This window comes from Oncorhynchus keta, chromosome 1, assembly GCF_023373465.1.
Source record: "Oncorhynchus keta strain PuntledgeMale-10-30-2019 chromosome 1, Oket_V2, whole genome shotgun sequence".
NCBI classification, from domain to species: Eukaryota; Metazoa; Chordata; class Actinopteri; order Salmoniformes; family Salmonidae; genus Oncorhynchus; species Oncorhynchus keta.
In genome coordinates, this window is record NC_068421.1 from 30,003,835 (window position 1) to 30,019,757 (window position 15,923).

General features: G+C 41.1%; 2 protein-coding genes across 2 annotated transcripts; both read left to right on the forward strand.

Annotated features, from left to right (window-relative positions):
- The first annotated feature begins 4,263 nt into the window (after positions 1 to 4,263).
- Positions 4,264 to 5,642, forward strand: LOC118397413 (claudin-4). Its single transcript, XM_035792132.2, has one exon. It carries the CDS (start codon positions 4,601 to 4,603, stop codon positions 5,273 to 5,275), a length of 675 nt encoding a protein of 224 aa, XP_035648025.2. The 5' UTR covers positions 4,264 to 4,600; the 3' UTR covers positions 5,276 to 5,642.
- A 1,579-nt stretch (positions 5,643 to 7,221) lies between these two features.
- On the forward strand, positions 7,222 to 11,519 carry LOC118368296 (claudin-3-like). The gene is made up of 2 exons (XM_035752333.2): positions 7,222 to 7,937; positions 9,886 to 11,519. The coding sequence occupies exons 1-2, from the start codon at positions 7,461 to 7,463 to the stop codon at positions 10,540 to 10,542; spliced, it is 1,134 nt and encodes a 377-aa protein (XP_035608226.2). The 5' UTR covers positions 7,222 to 7,460; the 3' UTR covers positions 10,543 to 11,519.
- Positions 11,520 to 15,923: the final 4,404 nt, after the last annotated feature.

A 15,923-nucleotide genomic window follows, 5' to 3' on the forward strand; every position in this document is an offset into this window, starting at 1 on the left:
GTCAACTCACAAGTTCCTTTAAACTCACATGCTGAATGTAACCCCCTGTAATTTCATATTTTTTAATAAGGGATCAATTTAGAGGCAGTGATCACTTTTTTCTTTTTTTTTTTAATGCTGAGAGATGTGCCGTAGTGTAGCACATCTCACCAACAGTTACAGCCTGGATTGTGCAAAGGTAGGGAGTGACAGGGAGAGAGAGGAATTCTGCCTCCAGGGATTTTCTGTTATTTATTTTCTGGAACCTTACCTTAACTGTGAATGTACTAGAGTACAGGAACGTCAGAGAAATACATTTCTCGCAAAGTTCTCTCTCTGTTTACTTTTGGTTGTTTCATTATTTCAGATACTAGAAGAAAAATAGTCACCAAATAAAGTTTAAAATTGAAGAATTTCCCTTCCTACACTCCCGACACTCTTCAGCTGTCCCCATAGGAGAACCCTTTGAAGAACCCTTTCCACAGAGGGCTCTACTTGGAACCCAAAAGAGTTCTACCTGGAACCAACAAGAATTATCCTATAGGGACAGCCAGAGAACCCTTGTGGAACCCTGTTTTCTAACAGTGTACCTTCCACCCTCCCTTCCTCCCGCTCGTAGTTCCCAGAAGGCTGTTCCCAGAAGGCGAGTCTCTACTTAAGCAATAAGGCCAGAGGAGGTGTGGTACATGGCCAATATACCACGGCCAAGAGCTGTTCTAATGCACGACGCAACGCGGAGTGCCTGGACACAGCCCTTAGCTGTGGTATATTGGCCATATATCACAAACCCCCTAGGTGCCTTATTGGTCACCAACGTAATTAGAACAGTAAAAATACATGTTTTGTCATACACATGGTATACAGTCTGATATACCACGGCTGTCAGCCAATCAGCATTCAGGGCTCGAACCATCCAGTTTATAATTGTTAGTTATTAATGTAAGGCAGGCACCTGCCTGGTGTGTATAGTGTAGTGTATCTGTACATGGGCAGGAGGTAGTGACGATCTAGCCAGGCACCTGCCTGGTGTGTATAGTGTAGTGTATCTGTACATGGGCAGGAGGTAGTGACGATCTAGCCAGGCACCTGCCTGGTGTGTATAGTGTAGTGTATCTGTACATGGGCAGGAGGTAGTGACGCTCCAGCCAGGCACCTGTAACCCTGGAAACCGGTCTAACCTGCTCCCGTTCCCATGGCAGGTGAACAACTGGGAAGGTGTTTGTGCTTGTTCCCTTCCCAGGGAGAACTCTTACCAAATACCTGCTTCAAACCTGATGACTCCCTAAATTATACAAATAGTAAACATTTAATTTCAACAGAAATAAATGTGTTGGTTAGTCGCACCTAAATGGTCAGAAAAGAACTTGTATCCTAGAGTACCGGATCTCAAACAACTGCATAGTCATAGTCAACAGCTAACTTCCTCCACCACATGGTGTCTCCTTCAGTTGCAGTCTGTTGGGGTAGGTTGCACCAACATGGATTAACTCCTAAACTGGGTTAAATCAAGGTTTATCTATGAATCTTGTTGCACCAAATGTTTAACCTAGTTCTAAATTAATCCTAGTTAAATTAAATCCTTCCTCTAATCTAAGTTTAATTTTCACTCTAAACCAAGATTACATTTAAGCCTGTTGCTCAATAAAAAAAAAAAAATGAAGATACATTTAGATTGGAATGTAATTCTAAACTGCCACTTGAGTTTGCTTAACTGATAAAATGGCAGCATATCTACTGTGCAGAGACGAAAGTGACAGAGTTGAATCCTATTGAGTTTTATGATAGTGAACAGTTTTCAAGGAGTTACCACTTCTCCAAGGACTCTGTAATGCAACTGGAAAGAAAGGCTGCGCCAACCTGTCACACCCTGGCCATAGAGAGGTTTTTATTCTCTATTTTGGTTAGACCAGGGTGTGACTAGGGTGGGCATTCTAGATTCTTTATTTCTATGTTGGTGTAGTTCCCAAGCAGCTGTCTATCATTGTCTCTGATTGGGGATCATATATAAGTTGTCCTTTTTCGTTTGGGTTTGGTGGGTAGTTGTTTTCTGTTTAGTGTCTGCACTTGACAGGACTGTTTCGGGCTTGTTTGTTTGTTTGTTTGTTTGTTTGTTTGTTTGTTTGTTTGTTTGTTTGTTTGTTTGTTTGTTTGTTTGTTTGTTTGTTTGTTTGTTTGTTTGAGTGTTTTGAGTATTAAATTTACCATGAACACTTACCACGCTGCGTTTTGGTCCACTCCTTCATACGATGATCTCAACACAACCATTAAGCATGGGAGTGACGGCTGAACCCTAACTACTTCAGCTCCAGATGGTGGATGGGGATCTTTGTTCTCCACAAGTAATTTTATAAGGAACATCAACTTTGTGGCCTCATTTGTCAAGTAGGCCAGCTACTTCGTTTCAACTCATGAAATACCTCTCATATTGGTGTACCATGTCACTAATCATAGTTTAAAAACGTTAATCATAGTTTTACTGATCCAGATTTAAAATGAAGTGGTGCAATACATCTCCAATTAATTATAGAACTAGATTTACAAAATCTAGATCAGCTCTAATCCTAGATTAATTTAACCATGTTGGTGCAACCCACACTTAGGTTTAACTTGGATTAATTTAAAACTAGGTTAAACATTTGGTGCAACAAGATTCATCGATAAACCTTGATTTAACCCAGTTTAGGAGTTAATCCATGTTGGTGCAACCTACCTAACAGACTGCAACTGAAGGAGACACCATGTGGTGGAGGAAGTTAGCTGTTGACTATGACTATGCAGTTGTTTGAGATCCGGTACTCTAGGATACAAGTTATTTTCTGACCATTTAGGTGCGACTAACCAACACATTTATTTCTGTTGAAATTAAATGTTTACTATTGGTATAATTTAGGCAGTCATCAGGTTTGAAGCAGGTATTTGGTAAGAGTTCTCCCTGGGAAGGGAACAAGCACAAACACTTCCCAGTTGTTCACCTGCCATGGGAACGGGAGCAGGTTAGACCAGTTTCCAGGAGGTGTTCTGTCTGTGGGGACCCTTCTCTAGCTGTTCCTGGACATGTTTTTTGTATTGTAATATGGGTCTAGAATTATAGCCAGTCTCCCTAACGCTACCACAGACTGGTACAGGGCTGCTGCCAATTGTTAGGAAAATAGGCATTTTGCAACAACGAAACTATGCATTTCTGATTCATTTTTAGTCACAAAGCTGCTCACACATATTTTGTTTGCGAATATTATAGTAACTACAGTAACAGGAGCTAATATATACAACATAATTATGTTGAACTTAATCGTAGCTTCAGTTTTCATGACAAGGCTTGTATTATTGAGGCTTATCCTCACACAGCACTGAAGGCTTCAGTAAACAGAGATCAATTGTCTATTTTTACCCCTCAGTTCCCCTTCGTATTAGGAAGTAACCACTGAGATCTTTGAATGTTTAGTTGACACTTTTTAAGTTATTTTTGTAGTTTGCATTTAACACCACATTTAATGAGCTTTATACAATGTGCTGGAGGCAAAACTGCAATAGGGTCAACCTGAGATCCGGTGTAAACCAGATCCTCTTTGGACCATTTCGACAGACAGACAGCTATTCAGTAAGACACTCACGGGATGATAATGTTCAGTACAGTTTAACTGTACCAGTACTTCACGTTGCTCCCTCTGGCTGTAAAAACATTATACACACCCATAAACAACTCTGGCTGCAACCTCCACGTTCTGATCTGAATAGGACATTCTGCATCTCACAAAAAACAGAGAGTTCATAAGGTATTTGGTAATTCAGTGATGATAATGTTCTAGCCTTCCAACAACCTGTAGTGGAGATCATCCAAGTGAGATGGTACGTGTTCTTGGGTGTTGATTTCACTATCAGGTGGGTGGTATGAGAAAGCAATGACCCCTGTTTTGACCTATGACCCCAATGATGACCCCTGTTAGTGAGACAATGGCCTATAATGGGCTATAGATCACATAGAGCTGCCCAAACTAGAGTTCCTGTTCAGGCCACATGTTTTTATGGTTTAAGACTAACTTTATTGAACAAAACATGCACATGTTCAGAGACACATGTTCAGTGCCAGGCCTGTTCTGAACAGAGCAGTTTTACCCAAGAGGTATAATGTGTCTGTCTAACTGACTGAACAAAGCCTGTAATTTTCTCTCGTTTGCATTCAGCGTTTGGTGTTATTTGAATGTAAACTGACTCCACCTTACAGTCTTCTTAGCAGTATAAAGAAAGGAATAATCGGTTTATCCCACTCTTCTTCTCTTTCCCCTCTCTCGATAACTGACTAAAGTATTATCCAGGACATTCTGAGCCAAGGAGATCTGATATCGTCTTTAGAGGGCTGTGCTCTGAGACACAGAGCACCTTCTATCCAGACCAGACCTGAGAGACCTAGGGATAGGGAGTGACTGCTGCAGCCCAACACCAACCCAGAGAACCAAGGGACCCAGAGAGACAACAGCCCAGCACCAGGGGACAAGGGGAGACTACGACAGCCCAGAATCAGGGACAGACCACTGCCCCAGATCAAAGCACCAAGGACAAAGAGAGACGACAGCCACAGACCAGCACCAGAGCACCTAGGGACAGGGAGAGACTAGTTCCAGAGATGGCCTCGGCCGGCCTGGAGATCCTGGGTATGATCCTTTGTGTGTCAGGCTGGCTAGGGGTCATGGTGGCTTGTGGCCTGCCAATGTGGAGAATAGCTGCCTACATTGGCCAGAACATCGTCATCTCTCAAGTGATCTGGGAGGGCCTGTGGATGAACTGTTCTGTCCAGAGCACGGGCCAGATGCACTGCAAAGTCCACGACTCCATGCTTGGACTCCCTGTGGACCTACAGGCGGCCCGTGCCCTGGTCATCGTCTCTATGGTGCTGTGCATCATGGGCATCGGCCTGTCTGTAGCCGGGGCCAAGTGCACCAACTGCAGCTCAGACACAGGCAGCAAGCCTCGCATGGTGCTGGGGGCCGGAGTGACCTTCATCGTGGCAGGGCTGTTGCTGCTGACGGCCGTATCGTGGACGGCTAACACCATCGTCTTGGATTTCTATGACCCAATGATGGAGGAGACAGGGAAGAGGGAGTTTGGGAACTCACTGTATTTTGGATGGGCTGCCTCCTGTCTGCTTCTCCTAGGGGGAGCTCTGCTCTGCTGCTCCTGTCCCCTGAAAGCACCCCAGGGTGTTAGCGGGGTTGGGTCTGGACCCAACAGGGTGATGAACTACTCTGCGGTCAAATACCCCATGTCTGTCAATGGATATGTGAGGAGGGACTATGTGTGAGAGAGAGTGTGTTCAATGGCTTTAGTATAGAGACAGCCCCTTGAGACTGATGGGACTAAGGGGATAACTAGTGTTATAGCGCCCCCCTTTCCTGACTGGGTTAGCGAAGAATAAATGCAGTATGAACGATTGGCGATTAATGCTAGATTGTGTTTTACATATATGATTTCTGTAGAGTTGGAGACATGCATTTATAGACAATTCAAGTAAATGTAGATGGTAGCATTAGAGAAATATCTTATTCATGTTTTGCTGTTCGGAAATAGTTTTTGTACTAGATTTCACATGAATGTTACTCAGTGATGACGATGTAGATCATGAAATGTTTTATTTAGTTAAAAAAATAAAAAATAACATTTCCATTTAACCTTAAGTCATTTTTGCACACTCAGAATTATCTTGCACATGGTGATACAAAATTAAGATAAGTTCACCCTTGATTTCATAATGTGAGGAAATCATGCATTGCGTTAACTAATGTTTGTATACAAGCAACTTCTTTTTCTTTGCTTAATTGGCTTATAGCAGGGCCATTCCCATCTGAAAGTAAGGTCTTATCACAGAGGATGTCACCACAGGAATGTTATGTGAGTGAGGAGAGGTAGCCTTGCCTACGTTTAAGGACAAATCTAGCTTAATAAGGTCAGGGTACCAACAGAACACTGAGACAGGACAGGACATCCCATCGAAGACACAGGGTCTAAAGAAATAGACCAAAATATGGGGCAGGAATGCCTGCAGGTCCATATCACCTGAAATCTAGAAAACTCAGCCCCTCTACCCCGCACAATGCGGTTTATGATTTCAATGCAAATGTGAGTAGCAACATTGACCCTTTTGTTTCATTTGGGAGAGTGAAACTGAGCACGACAAAAAGCAGCCATTTTGATAAGGAGGAGTGTAGGTAACCCACACTGTAATCATAGGGTGAACCAATTACTTTCACAATCCTCCCATTTATTAAAGATAAGACAATGGCTTTATTTACATTCTAGTCTAAGAACAAGATAAGGGAAACTACTTTTAAGACATTCTTATAGCATAGACTTAAAGTACTTCCTAGGGAAGTTTGAGTGTCGTACAAACAAACATAGCCTCCAATTGTGATAGTCAATCTGTTCACTTGTGGAGTATAAGTACTCATCTATAACCAAGTAAAGTGCCTGTGTGTGGAACTTCTTGTGCTGATAGACATGTTTCTAACTTTGATCCCTTCTCACTTTTTGTCATCAATCTTCAAATGGCAGTCAGAAACAAGATATCATTTACTATGAAATTCAGGCTTGTCTGTTTCCTGAATCATGGCAATGGGAAACAATGAGCAAATGCAGATTTGCATTAATTCATTGTGCAATGTCATCTCCAAAAATGATGTTATCTGGTACCAGAGAGAGCATTCATTGGCTCCTGACCCAGGTCAGTTCATTTTGAAAGAAACGGATTCAAGAAAGAGCCCTGCTGCTGGGGTTGGAAACCAGATGAAACAATATTAAGCAACCTTTTCTATAGGTCAATGGAAGTTTGTTTAAAAATATATTGATTATTAAAACCAATGCAATGCATCTTATGCCTTCATCAGGGTATTTGGGTTGGAAACTAGCCAATAGTGCTTGTATACAGTAGGCTGCCACAGATGTTCCTAGAGCAGCTCTCTCTCAGGGTTAGCAGTAAGACACAGAGGTTAACGCTCCATAGAGAGCTAAATATTTATTTTGACCTGAAAATAACTGTACACTGGTAGACACTTGTTGAATGAACACATTTGTAAATGTTATTCCCAATTCCTCCACGTGTAACTATTAACTTGTCTATTCTTAACCTGTTCGTTATCCTTTAACTATTTAGTATTGGTACTTTGGCCATTTATTGACCTTCCCCCTCAGCCCAAACAGTGGGGGAACAACCATGGCTCAACCATTCAATCATTAATCTGTGCAGCCAGGCCATTCACATGGGGTTTGTTGAGAAGAAAGAAAAGAAAAGACATTTGAAAACCTCCTTAGCCAATGCCCATGAGACTCTACCTTCTGTTTGTGGAGTGCTATAAAGATAGCTCTGAGTATACAGACGGTGAGAATTCCAAAGCAGAACCCAGACAGTGAAACCCTTTTGTGTGTGAAGTTGAGACAGTTAAGAGAGTGAAGACACATGTAGACTTACTTACAAAGGAAGGTAAAACAACAAAATGGCTGTGTTGGGACTAGAGATCTTGGGAATGATCCTGGCTGTCCTGGGTTGGATATTAAGCATCGTGTCCTGCGCCCTGCCCATGTGGAGGGTGTCTGCTTTCATCGGGGTCAACATCATCACAGCTCAGACCATGTGGGAGGGCATCTGGATGACCTGTGTGGTGCAGAGCACGGGCCAAATGCAGTGTAAGGTCTACGACTCCATGCTAGCCCTCAGCTCCGACCTGCAGGCAGCCCGAGCCCTCACAATCATCTCTATAGTTGTGGGCATCATGGGGGTGCTGGTGGCCGTGGTGGGGGCTAAGTGTACCAACTGTGTTGAGGACGAGACGGCCAAGGCCCAGGTGATGATCGCAGCCAGGGTGGCCTTCATCGTAGCATCCCTGACCCAGCTGATCCCTGTGTCCTGGTCAGCCAACAGAATCATCATGGATTTCTATAGTCCCATCACTCCTGAGGCTCAGAAAAGGGAGATTGGAGGGGCTCTCTACCTGGGCTGGGCAGCAGCCGCATTACTCCTCATCGGGGGGGGGGATCCTGTGCTGTAGTTGCCCCCCACAGCCTGAGAAGAGGTATGCAGGGCCACCCTCACGGATGGTGTACTCCCCAATCAGGTCTGTGGCCCCCAGCGGCTATGACAAAAGAGACAATGTCTGAACTGACCTGCGTATCTGGCAGCAGCTTTCTGCTCACGTTTTTCCCACAGTCGATGAAGGACATCTGATACCAACTTTTGAATTCCAGAACATATCAAATGGGGGTGATTTCTACTGAAACTATTTTGTTATATGTTTTGACATGAAGAAAATACTGCTTTTTAGTGGATCATTTTTGATGGTGCTCTGTTGAAGAGAAACAACATCAAACTGGACTTGATGTACTTGGATTTCATACTGTATGTCTATTTAAAACATACATAGGTGTTGTAAATATTGTTTTGGAATCTTACTATTGAAATGAGTTTAATTAAAACCATCTGCATTGTTAGATTTTATATTCTATAGACTGAATGAATAACAGCTTATCTTGTGCATATGTTGGATAACAATGTGCCAAATTCTGACAGTTTAGCATCTTTCGTTAAGTGTGAAAATATGAATGATTTTGATGTTTAAAGTGTGTCAATTTCACAATAAAAACTGTTTCATAATACTTGCATTTTTTCTTAAAATATTTTAATACGATGACAGAAAAATACATTGTTGCAATAAGTTACTTTATACAGTACATTTAATTAACATTAGTAAATGCTTTGCTACATGAGAAGTGCCACTAAGTCCTGTGGTACTAGCTATGCAGTTTATAAGAAAAAATATGTTTGAATCTGCTGCCAAAAAAAGACGTAGGCTAAGGCTAACTGCCTCTGTGTCATTCATTCTGCCCAGATCAGGATATAACAGGCATTTTCCTTCACTGATCCTTGGGTATCTATGGTAATGATGTGTTGAGTTGGATTGTCTTTCATAGCTGCTATCTACCTTGGCTGACTCTCATATCTGTTGGCCCTTAGATAACAAGAAGCCTTGCTTTGTCAGCCCCCCACTATTCAGCCATTCCAAAATGGCCCCCAGAACAATGGGTCCGTTTCATAGCACGATGGAGGTCAGAGTGAGTTATCACTGGGGCATGAAATGTTGGGGGGAAAGACTTATTATCCCAGTTTCTGGGGCATAATTAGGCATAAACCACCACCCATAATTAGACACTCCAGTTGTAAGGAATTCAAGGGCACTGGAGTCAGTGACAGACAGACATGGCCGTTAGACCACATCAAATAGAGTGAACAAGATAGCTTATTGCAAAGGAACTGAGGTCAGGCATTCTTCTTTTACAAGCTGCTTCAAATAATGTTGTGAGAGAGTGATTGATCTGAGGAGACTAGATTAGGGCTAATCTATTAATGAGTAAAGGGCAATTCCACCACTCTTCAACCTCATTTTCATTATGTCCAGCACATTATGTAAAAACTGTGCATTTATTTAAAAGGTTAATCGGTTCTACCCAATGACAACATCATCAAAACTTAAAACATTTTAAAAACAGTGATTTTCAAACACTATGAGATTTGCAGTGATGTGGGGAGCAAGATAATACCCTCCCTCTGGCTAGAAAACTCCCTGCAGGTTTTGAAAATCACTATTGTTTTTTTACTTTTAATCCCACACTGTGATGTCACAGATAAGCATTTTTGGGGGGATCTTCCAGGGCTCCTCCCTTCAGCTGATCTGGGATATAAAGGATACCAGAACATCACACATCACACACTCACAGGTACTCAGGCTAAATCAATTGGTGTTATTGTCTCTGGCTCTGTCTGGTCTCCTTCTTTCTCACAGATCCTCTGACAGATCCTCTCAGGTCTCTCAGGTGTGACGGAACACGGAGCACTGAAAGGAACACAGAAGGAGCTCCAGCAACAACAGAATTACCACCATGTCTGCAGGGTTGGAGTTAGTGGGGATCGCTCTGTGCGTATTAGGATGGATCATTGCCATCGTGTCCTGCACCCTGCCCATGTGGCGAGTAACAGCCTTCATCGGCAGCAACATCGTCACGGCTCAGATCATCTGGGAGGGTCTGTGGATGACCTGTGTGGTCCAGAGCACAGGCCAGATGCAGTGTAAGGTCTATGACTCCATGCTGGCTCTCTCCCAGGACCTCCAGGCCGCCAGGGCTCTCACAGTCATCTCCATCCTCCTGGCCATCCTGGCCGTGCTCATCGCCATCGCCGGCGCCAAGTGCACCAACTGCATCGAGGACGAGGCATCCAAAGCTAAAGTCATGATAATCTCTGGGGTGTTCTTCATCGTGTCAGGAGTCATGCAGCTGATCCCAGTGTCCTGGTCGGCCAACACTATCATCCGGGACTTTTACAACCCGCTGCTGACTGATGCACAGCGCAGAGAGCTAGGGGCAGCGCTCTACATTGGCTGGGGGGCCTCAGCCCTCATGATCCTCGGGGGAAGCCTCCTCTGCTACTCCTGTCCCCCTAGGAAGTACAAGCCCTCACAGATGGCATACTCTGCCCCAGGCTCTGCCCCAGGTGGGCCTGGGTTCCAGAGAAAATACTATGTGTGATGGGACAATGGATGGGACAAGGACTATTTATGTAACAACCAAAAATGTTATTCTACACCTGTTTCTAATGGTGTGTCTAAGAAAGGGCTTCATGAATGAAGGAGACTCCGTGATGAAGGGATGTGTTTTATCATTGTTTTGTTGGATTTGTCTATGTGTGTACAGTATTTGTCTCTGTATTATCTCTTCTGAAAGGAAAGCATAGAAGTTCTGTCTGTGTCAGAAAACATTTGAGAAGGATCATGTACTTTCCATTTGGGTTTAGTGAGAACAAAGGAAATTAAGAATAAGATCAGTAGTTATTAAATGTTTTAAGTATTAAAAAGTTTTAAGTGTTGAATTATTGGTGAGCTATGCATATTCATTGAAATTATATCAAGCTCATTTAAAAACATTCACAAGCCTCATATAAATATTTACATAATGTTTGTACTTTAATGAATATTTGTCTCTAAGATGTTAGTCATTGAGTCCATTTATATATTAAATCACTAACACTGAATTATTTTCCTAGCTTCAGGCAACTACGCTACATCAAATAATACCTTGTAGAATATTCATTCATTATCTTCTCATTGACATTTCTCTATGTTTTTGGCTCATATAAATGAGGCACTGCTTAGGCTTCAGAAACTAAGGAACACTGTTAAAAAGACAACATTTGACTGATGCTTTCACAAAAGATAGGTTTTTCTTTTACTGCAAGAATACAGTAGAGTACAAAATCAGTATGTACACATCGTTTTTTAAGGAGCTATGTTTGTTTTTATGTAGGATTTTTTTTATGTTGGGAAATGTTGTACATTTTTTCCCAAATAATTTGTGAGTGAGATGCATTCGTTTGATGGTGATGTTCTATCATCAGTGTTAAGGGTGTGATTGTGTGATGTACTCAACTGTTTGGACCCCAGCAAGAGTAGCGGCTGCCTAGGCAGCAGCTAATTGGGATCCAAATAAAATACTAAATACTACTAACATACAGAGTACTGTATCTGTACTGAATTCTGTCACCTGAACTCCCGACAGATGACAGATGTATTAAACAGAGTGTGGCTAGCAGTGCACAGAGGGAATGGGGAACAGTTTGGGAGCAGACAAACTGAAGGCCTCTGTGTTTTGGGGCAATGAGGAGTAATGGGGGCATTGGAGTATATGTCATCTTCAATTAAGGAAATAGACATTTGCAATTGTTTCTATAAGTAATGTCAAGTCTGTTTCCTGCATTCTGGCTGTGACTTTAAGACTTCCAGTCTCATGTTTAAAACACATCTTGTAGCACCTTACAAAAGCCTCTATGTGAAATATTGATTAGGATCTCATAGTAAATATGGGAGAGAAAAGTTCCTGGAGACTGGAGTCTCACCTTACCAGCACTTTATCAACCAACTGTTGAGTCTCTTCCTCTACATATCAATATGACTCTAACAAAAGATCTATAAAATCATTTGACATGTAGCCACCAAGACTGGATCCATTGATATTAACTACTGTACAGTTTCAGCTAGCATACAGTCCATTGTTCAGATTATTTCCTCCAAATAGGGGGATAAAATGTACATTAAAAGCTAAGATATTCATATGAATAGAATAAGCATCTCTATGGTTATTGATGCATGGTGTTCATACATTTTTCAGTTGACTATTCAATTTACTTTTTCAACTGAGTCAAATGCAGCCTTTTGAAATTGCAACAAGCGTTCAACATTTCAGTACAGTTGAAAAACAAAACCACTGTATTTGTAATTTGTGTTGTTTTGGTTGGCTGACTGATGGTCCTACTAAATGAAAGTTAGGATAATGGGATATAATTTATATTTCTAAGAGGGTTGGATATCTTGGAAGTGTGATGCCCAAAAGCTTCAGTTTCACCATATGTAGAGCTGGCGAGAGACTATTATTAAACTGACCATGTTCAGTGATACCTGCTACATATGAAGTTCAGATGGCTTTCCCTTTATAAGACAGGCAGTATAGTGTGTTTGAAGGGTGTTAATCGTTGATCCCACCTCAGGGTTATTTCAGCAGTATTACCATGGAGGAATGGAGATCTCTATGCCTCATAAAGTACATTTGGTTTGGGGGTTATACAGCAGTTAGTGCAACATATTACATTGAAAGGACTAAGGAAAGTAATGTTGACATGGTAAACAAGGCACAAGTCATAAAATTGGAGTTCAGAGGTGGCGAGAGACTATTATTAGACCGATCACGTTTAGTGGTACCTGCTGTGTTACATATGCAGTTTAGATGTCTCTCTCTCTCTCTCTCTCTCTCTGCTGGCTCTGGACAGCGAAACCCTGGCTGATCACATGACCGATACTGAGCTATGTGAAGGATGGAACAGAGAGAGAAGTTGCTAGTCTGCAGGAGTTGTCAGGGAAAAGGCCTTCCTTTATCTAGGTCCGTCCACACACAGCCAATCATTCTAGATCTATTTTGTGGTGGTTTCACAAATGTCTTAAAGGTCCAATCAGCAGTTGAAACAATACTAAAGAGTACTCCCTGCCATTGTTTCGGGAAAAAGCTGAGGGATGGTCCACTCTCAAATTCATAGACAGAGCTATGGATGCAAGGACTGACCATCCATGATATAAAAATGATAGTTTTAACCATGTTTTGAGGCCATAAAGTGTTTGTTAATATTTACTTTGTTTACAAACATTGGAGTGAAAAAAGCTTATATTTTGGGTTCTGATGGGGTACGACAGTTAAACTAAGCTCACAAGGCATTTACAAGTTATATTCTTCAAGAATCAATGGGTACATATAATTCAATAATATTGCTGATTGCCCCTTTAGGTCCACTCCTGGGGAGTTGATATCCAAGCAGACCCTCTGCCAATAGCCTCACCTAAGGACGGTCAGAGACAGAGAGCACGGCCTGTACCTGACACCCATCTTTAATAAACAACAGTTGCCACATATCAGTGGTTTTCTTGTTGCTATTAACCTCCCTACATTCCTGTGTTCTGTCTTCCAACTGACTTAATCTATGAAAATAGCAAACAAGGCCTGAGATTGAAGCCCAACCACACAGCCAGAATTTTACTGCCTATCATGTTCCTGTCTAAACACCTCGTTATTCTGAGAGAGATGCCCCATTAGCTGCATACCAGAACATTGAAGCTACACTCTAAAAATAAAAAGTTCCTGGAGTATCCTTTAAGGGTTCTTCCAATTGAAACTGTGAGAGAACCCCTATAAGTTCTTTGAAGAACCCTTTAAAAGGATCCTTGAGTAACCTTTTGTGGTTCATTTTTGAACTACACCCACTCCATTATTATTATAAATGTTTTAGTTGTCAGTGTTTATGATTTTAGTGACAAAGCAGAATAAAAAAAATCCAAATATGAGGTAAGCTCCCAGCAGAGCCCCAAGTCCATTGGGTATATCCTCTGGCGTGTTGATGTTAATGTGTTGATGTTCTCTGTATCCATAGCCAGAATGATTTTGCAGTGCATAGTGATCAAACAGGTTTCCTGTTATATTCATCAGAGGTGTAGGGAGGGGGAAGTCTGTGAATTAAAAAAAAAAGTACTTATACAGATGATTAACAAAAAATGCACATGACAGTATTCATACCTTGTTTTCTGTGGTGAATGTGAATGAAAAACACTCTTTTGATAATGGTTTTCTTCCACATACCTTGTCCATAATGTAGAGGCCTATGGGATATTCATTGACGAGGTAAGGGAGGAGGATGGTAAATGTGATCTGCATAACATCTGCAAAAATGGGAACTGCATTTGTATGCCTCCTCAATCTGTACACCTGCAGACACAGACACAAAAGTGAGCAGCTCAGTCATCTGCACCCAATACAGCTCGTCTTCAAAATATTCTTATAGCCTACATATTCTTATCTCTTTGTTGATTGATATCCATTGAATTTTGTTCATTTTCTGTTTTAGAAAGATTTGCACAAATATGAAAAGATAGATGGTATCATCATAAAAAACTATACATTTAGATCATACAAGGGACAACCCTTATCTTAAATTGAGACCTTTGCATTTATCAGTTATGTGCCTGCACCTGCTGTCCTTTCAAATTCAAATCTAAATGTTTCAGTTGGTTAGCTAGGTTCCTGCAAGAACCCCCACCAACTAAGGAGGTTCCTCGAATAACATTTTGAGGGCAATTTTCAGTGCCTTGAACCTTAAGGTTCTTCAAAGAACCCTTGGTGAACCCCACATTTTTTGAATGTATAGTCTGCGATTCGAAAAACAACCCAACAACATCCCCGAGACATGTTTTGGTATTCAGCTGAGGGATGGTGCTGGAGAAATGTTTAACGCCTTTCAAATTCTTTAGGTTGTGATGAAGACATGTGTGCTAACCTCATAAGGCATTCCTAAGTCATTTTCTTCAAGAATCAACAGGTAAATATCAAGAATTGAAATGACCATTGAACAGATTCCCAGATCCCAGACTATTTCAGGTGAAACTGTGAACAATATGAAATCTGTTGTAAGGATCAGTGGTGGTGTCGGAACAGAATAGAACAAGACTTATAGATCCAGATAGTTTGGCACTGGCAAACCAAGCGTAATACACACCCTTATTATGAGCCTGGCCAGGCCAGAGGGGTATAATTCAAAGCAGGATCAAGAATTAGCCAGCCAACTTTTATAAGCAACCAGAAATAACTATTGATTTTCTGGGTCATTAAGAAAGTTAAACTTAGATATATGTTTTTGGTTGTTGAGTCAATTAGACCATGCTCACTTCAAGTTTATCTTCCCAAAAAAGTTATTTCAGAATATTTAGCAGATGGGTCTTACCGGTATGCAGTGCCGATGAAATAAAAAACTTCCAAATCTGAATACTTCTACAGTACATTTCTTACATATAGCAGATATAGTTTTGAGAAAATCGAATGTGTTACAATATTATGTTTTAAAATGTATTCTTGATCTTTCAAGTTTGACCTGAAATGATTGAATGTTTTTTCAAGGTGAAGATGCTTCTATATGGAGTTAATGTGGATAACCAGCTTTATCTTGTAGGCCTATGTGATGTATGCAACAAAGTATTTTATGCAAACTATCAATCAAAGGCATTAGCATATTAAGTACTGTATGAAACATGACTTTATTTTCAGTGTAAAGGACATTCTGTGTTCACTAATTAAAAAAAAAAATTTAAGTATAGATTTTTTGTTTATTTAACTAGGCAAGTCACTTACTATTTACATAAACACCATCTACATACAGAATACATAAACTACATACATGATGATACACAACAACATGCATGGACTTTGATAACATTCATATATTACAACAATAAGTCATATGAATCTAGACGTTTCAGTCATTCAAATCAACATTGTCCTGTGTTTTTTACTAAATCAAATCATCTGAGGACATTCTGATTCTG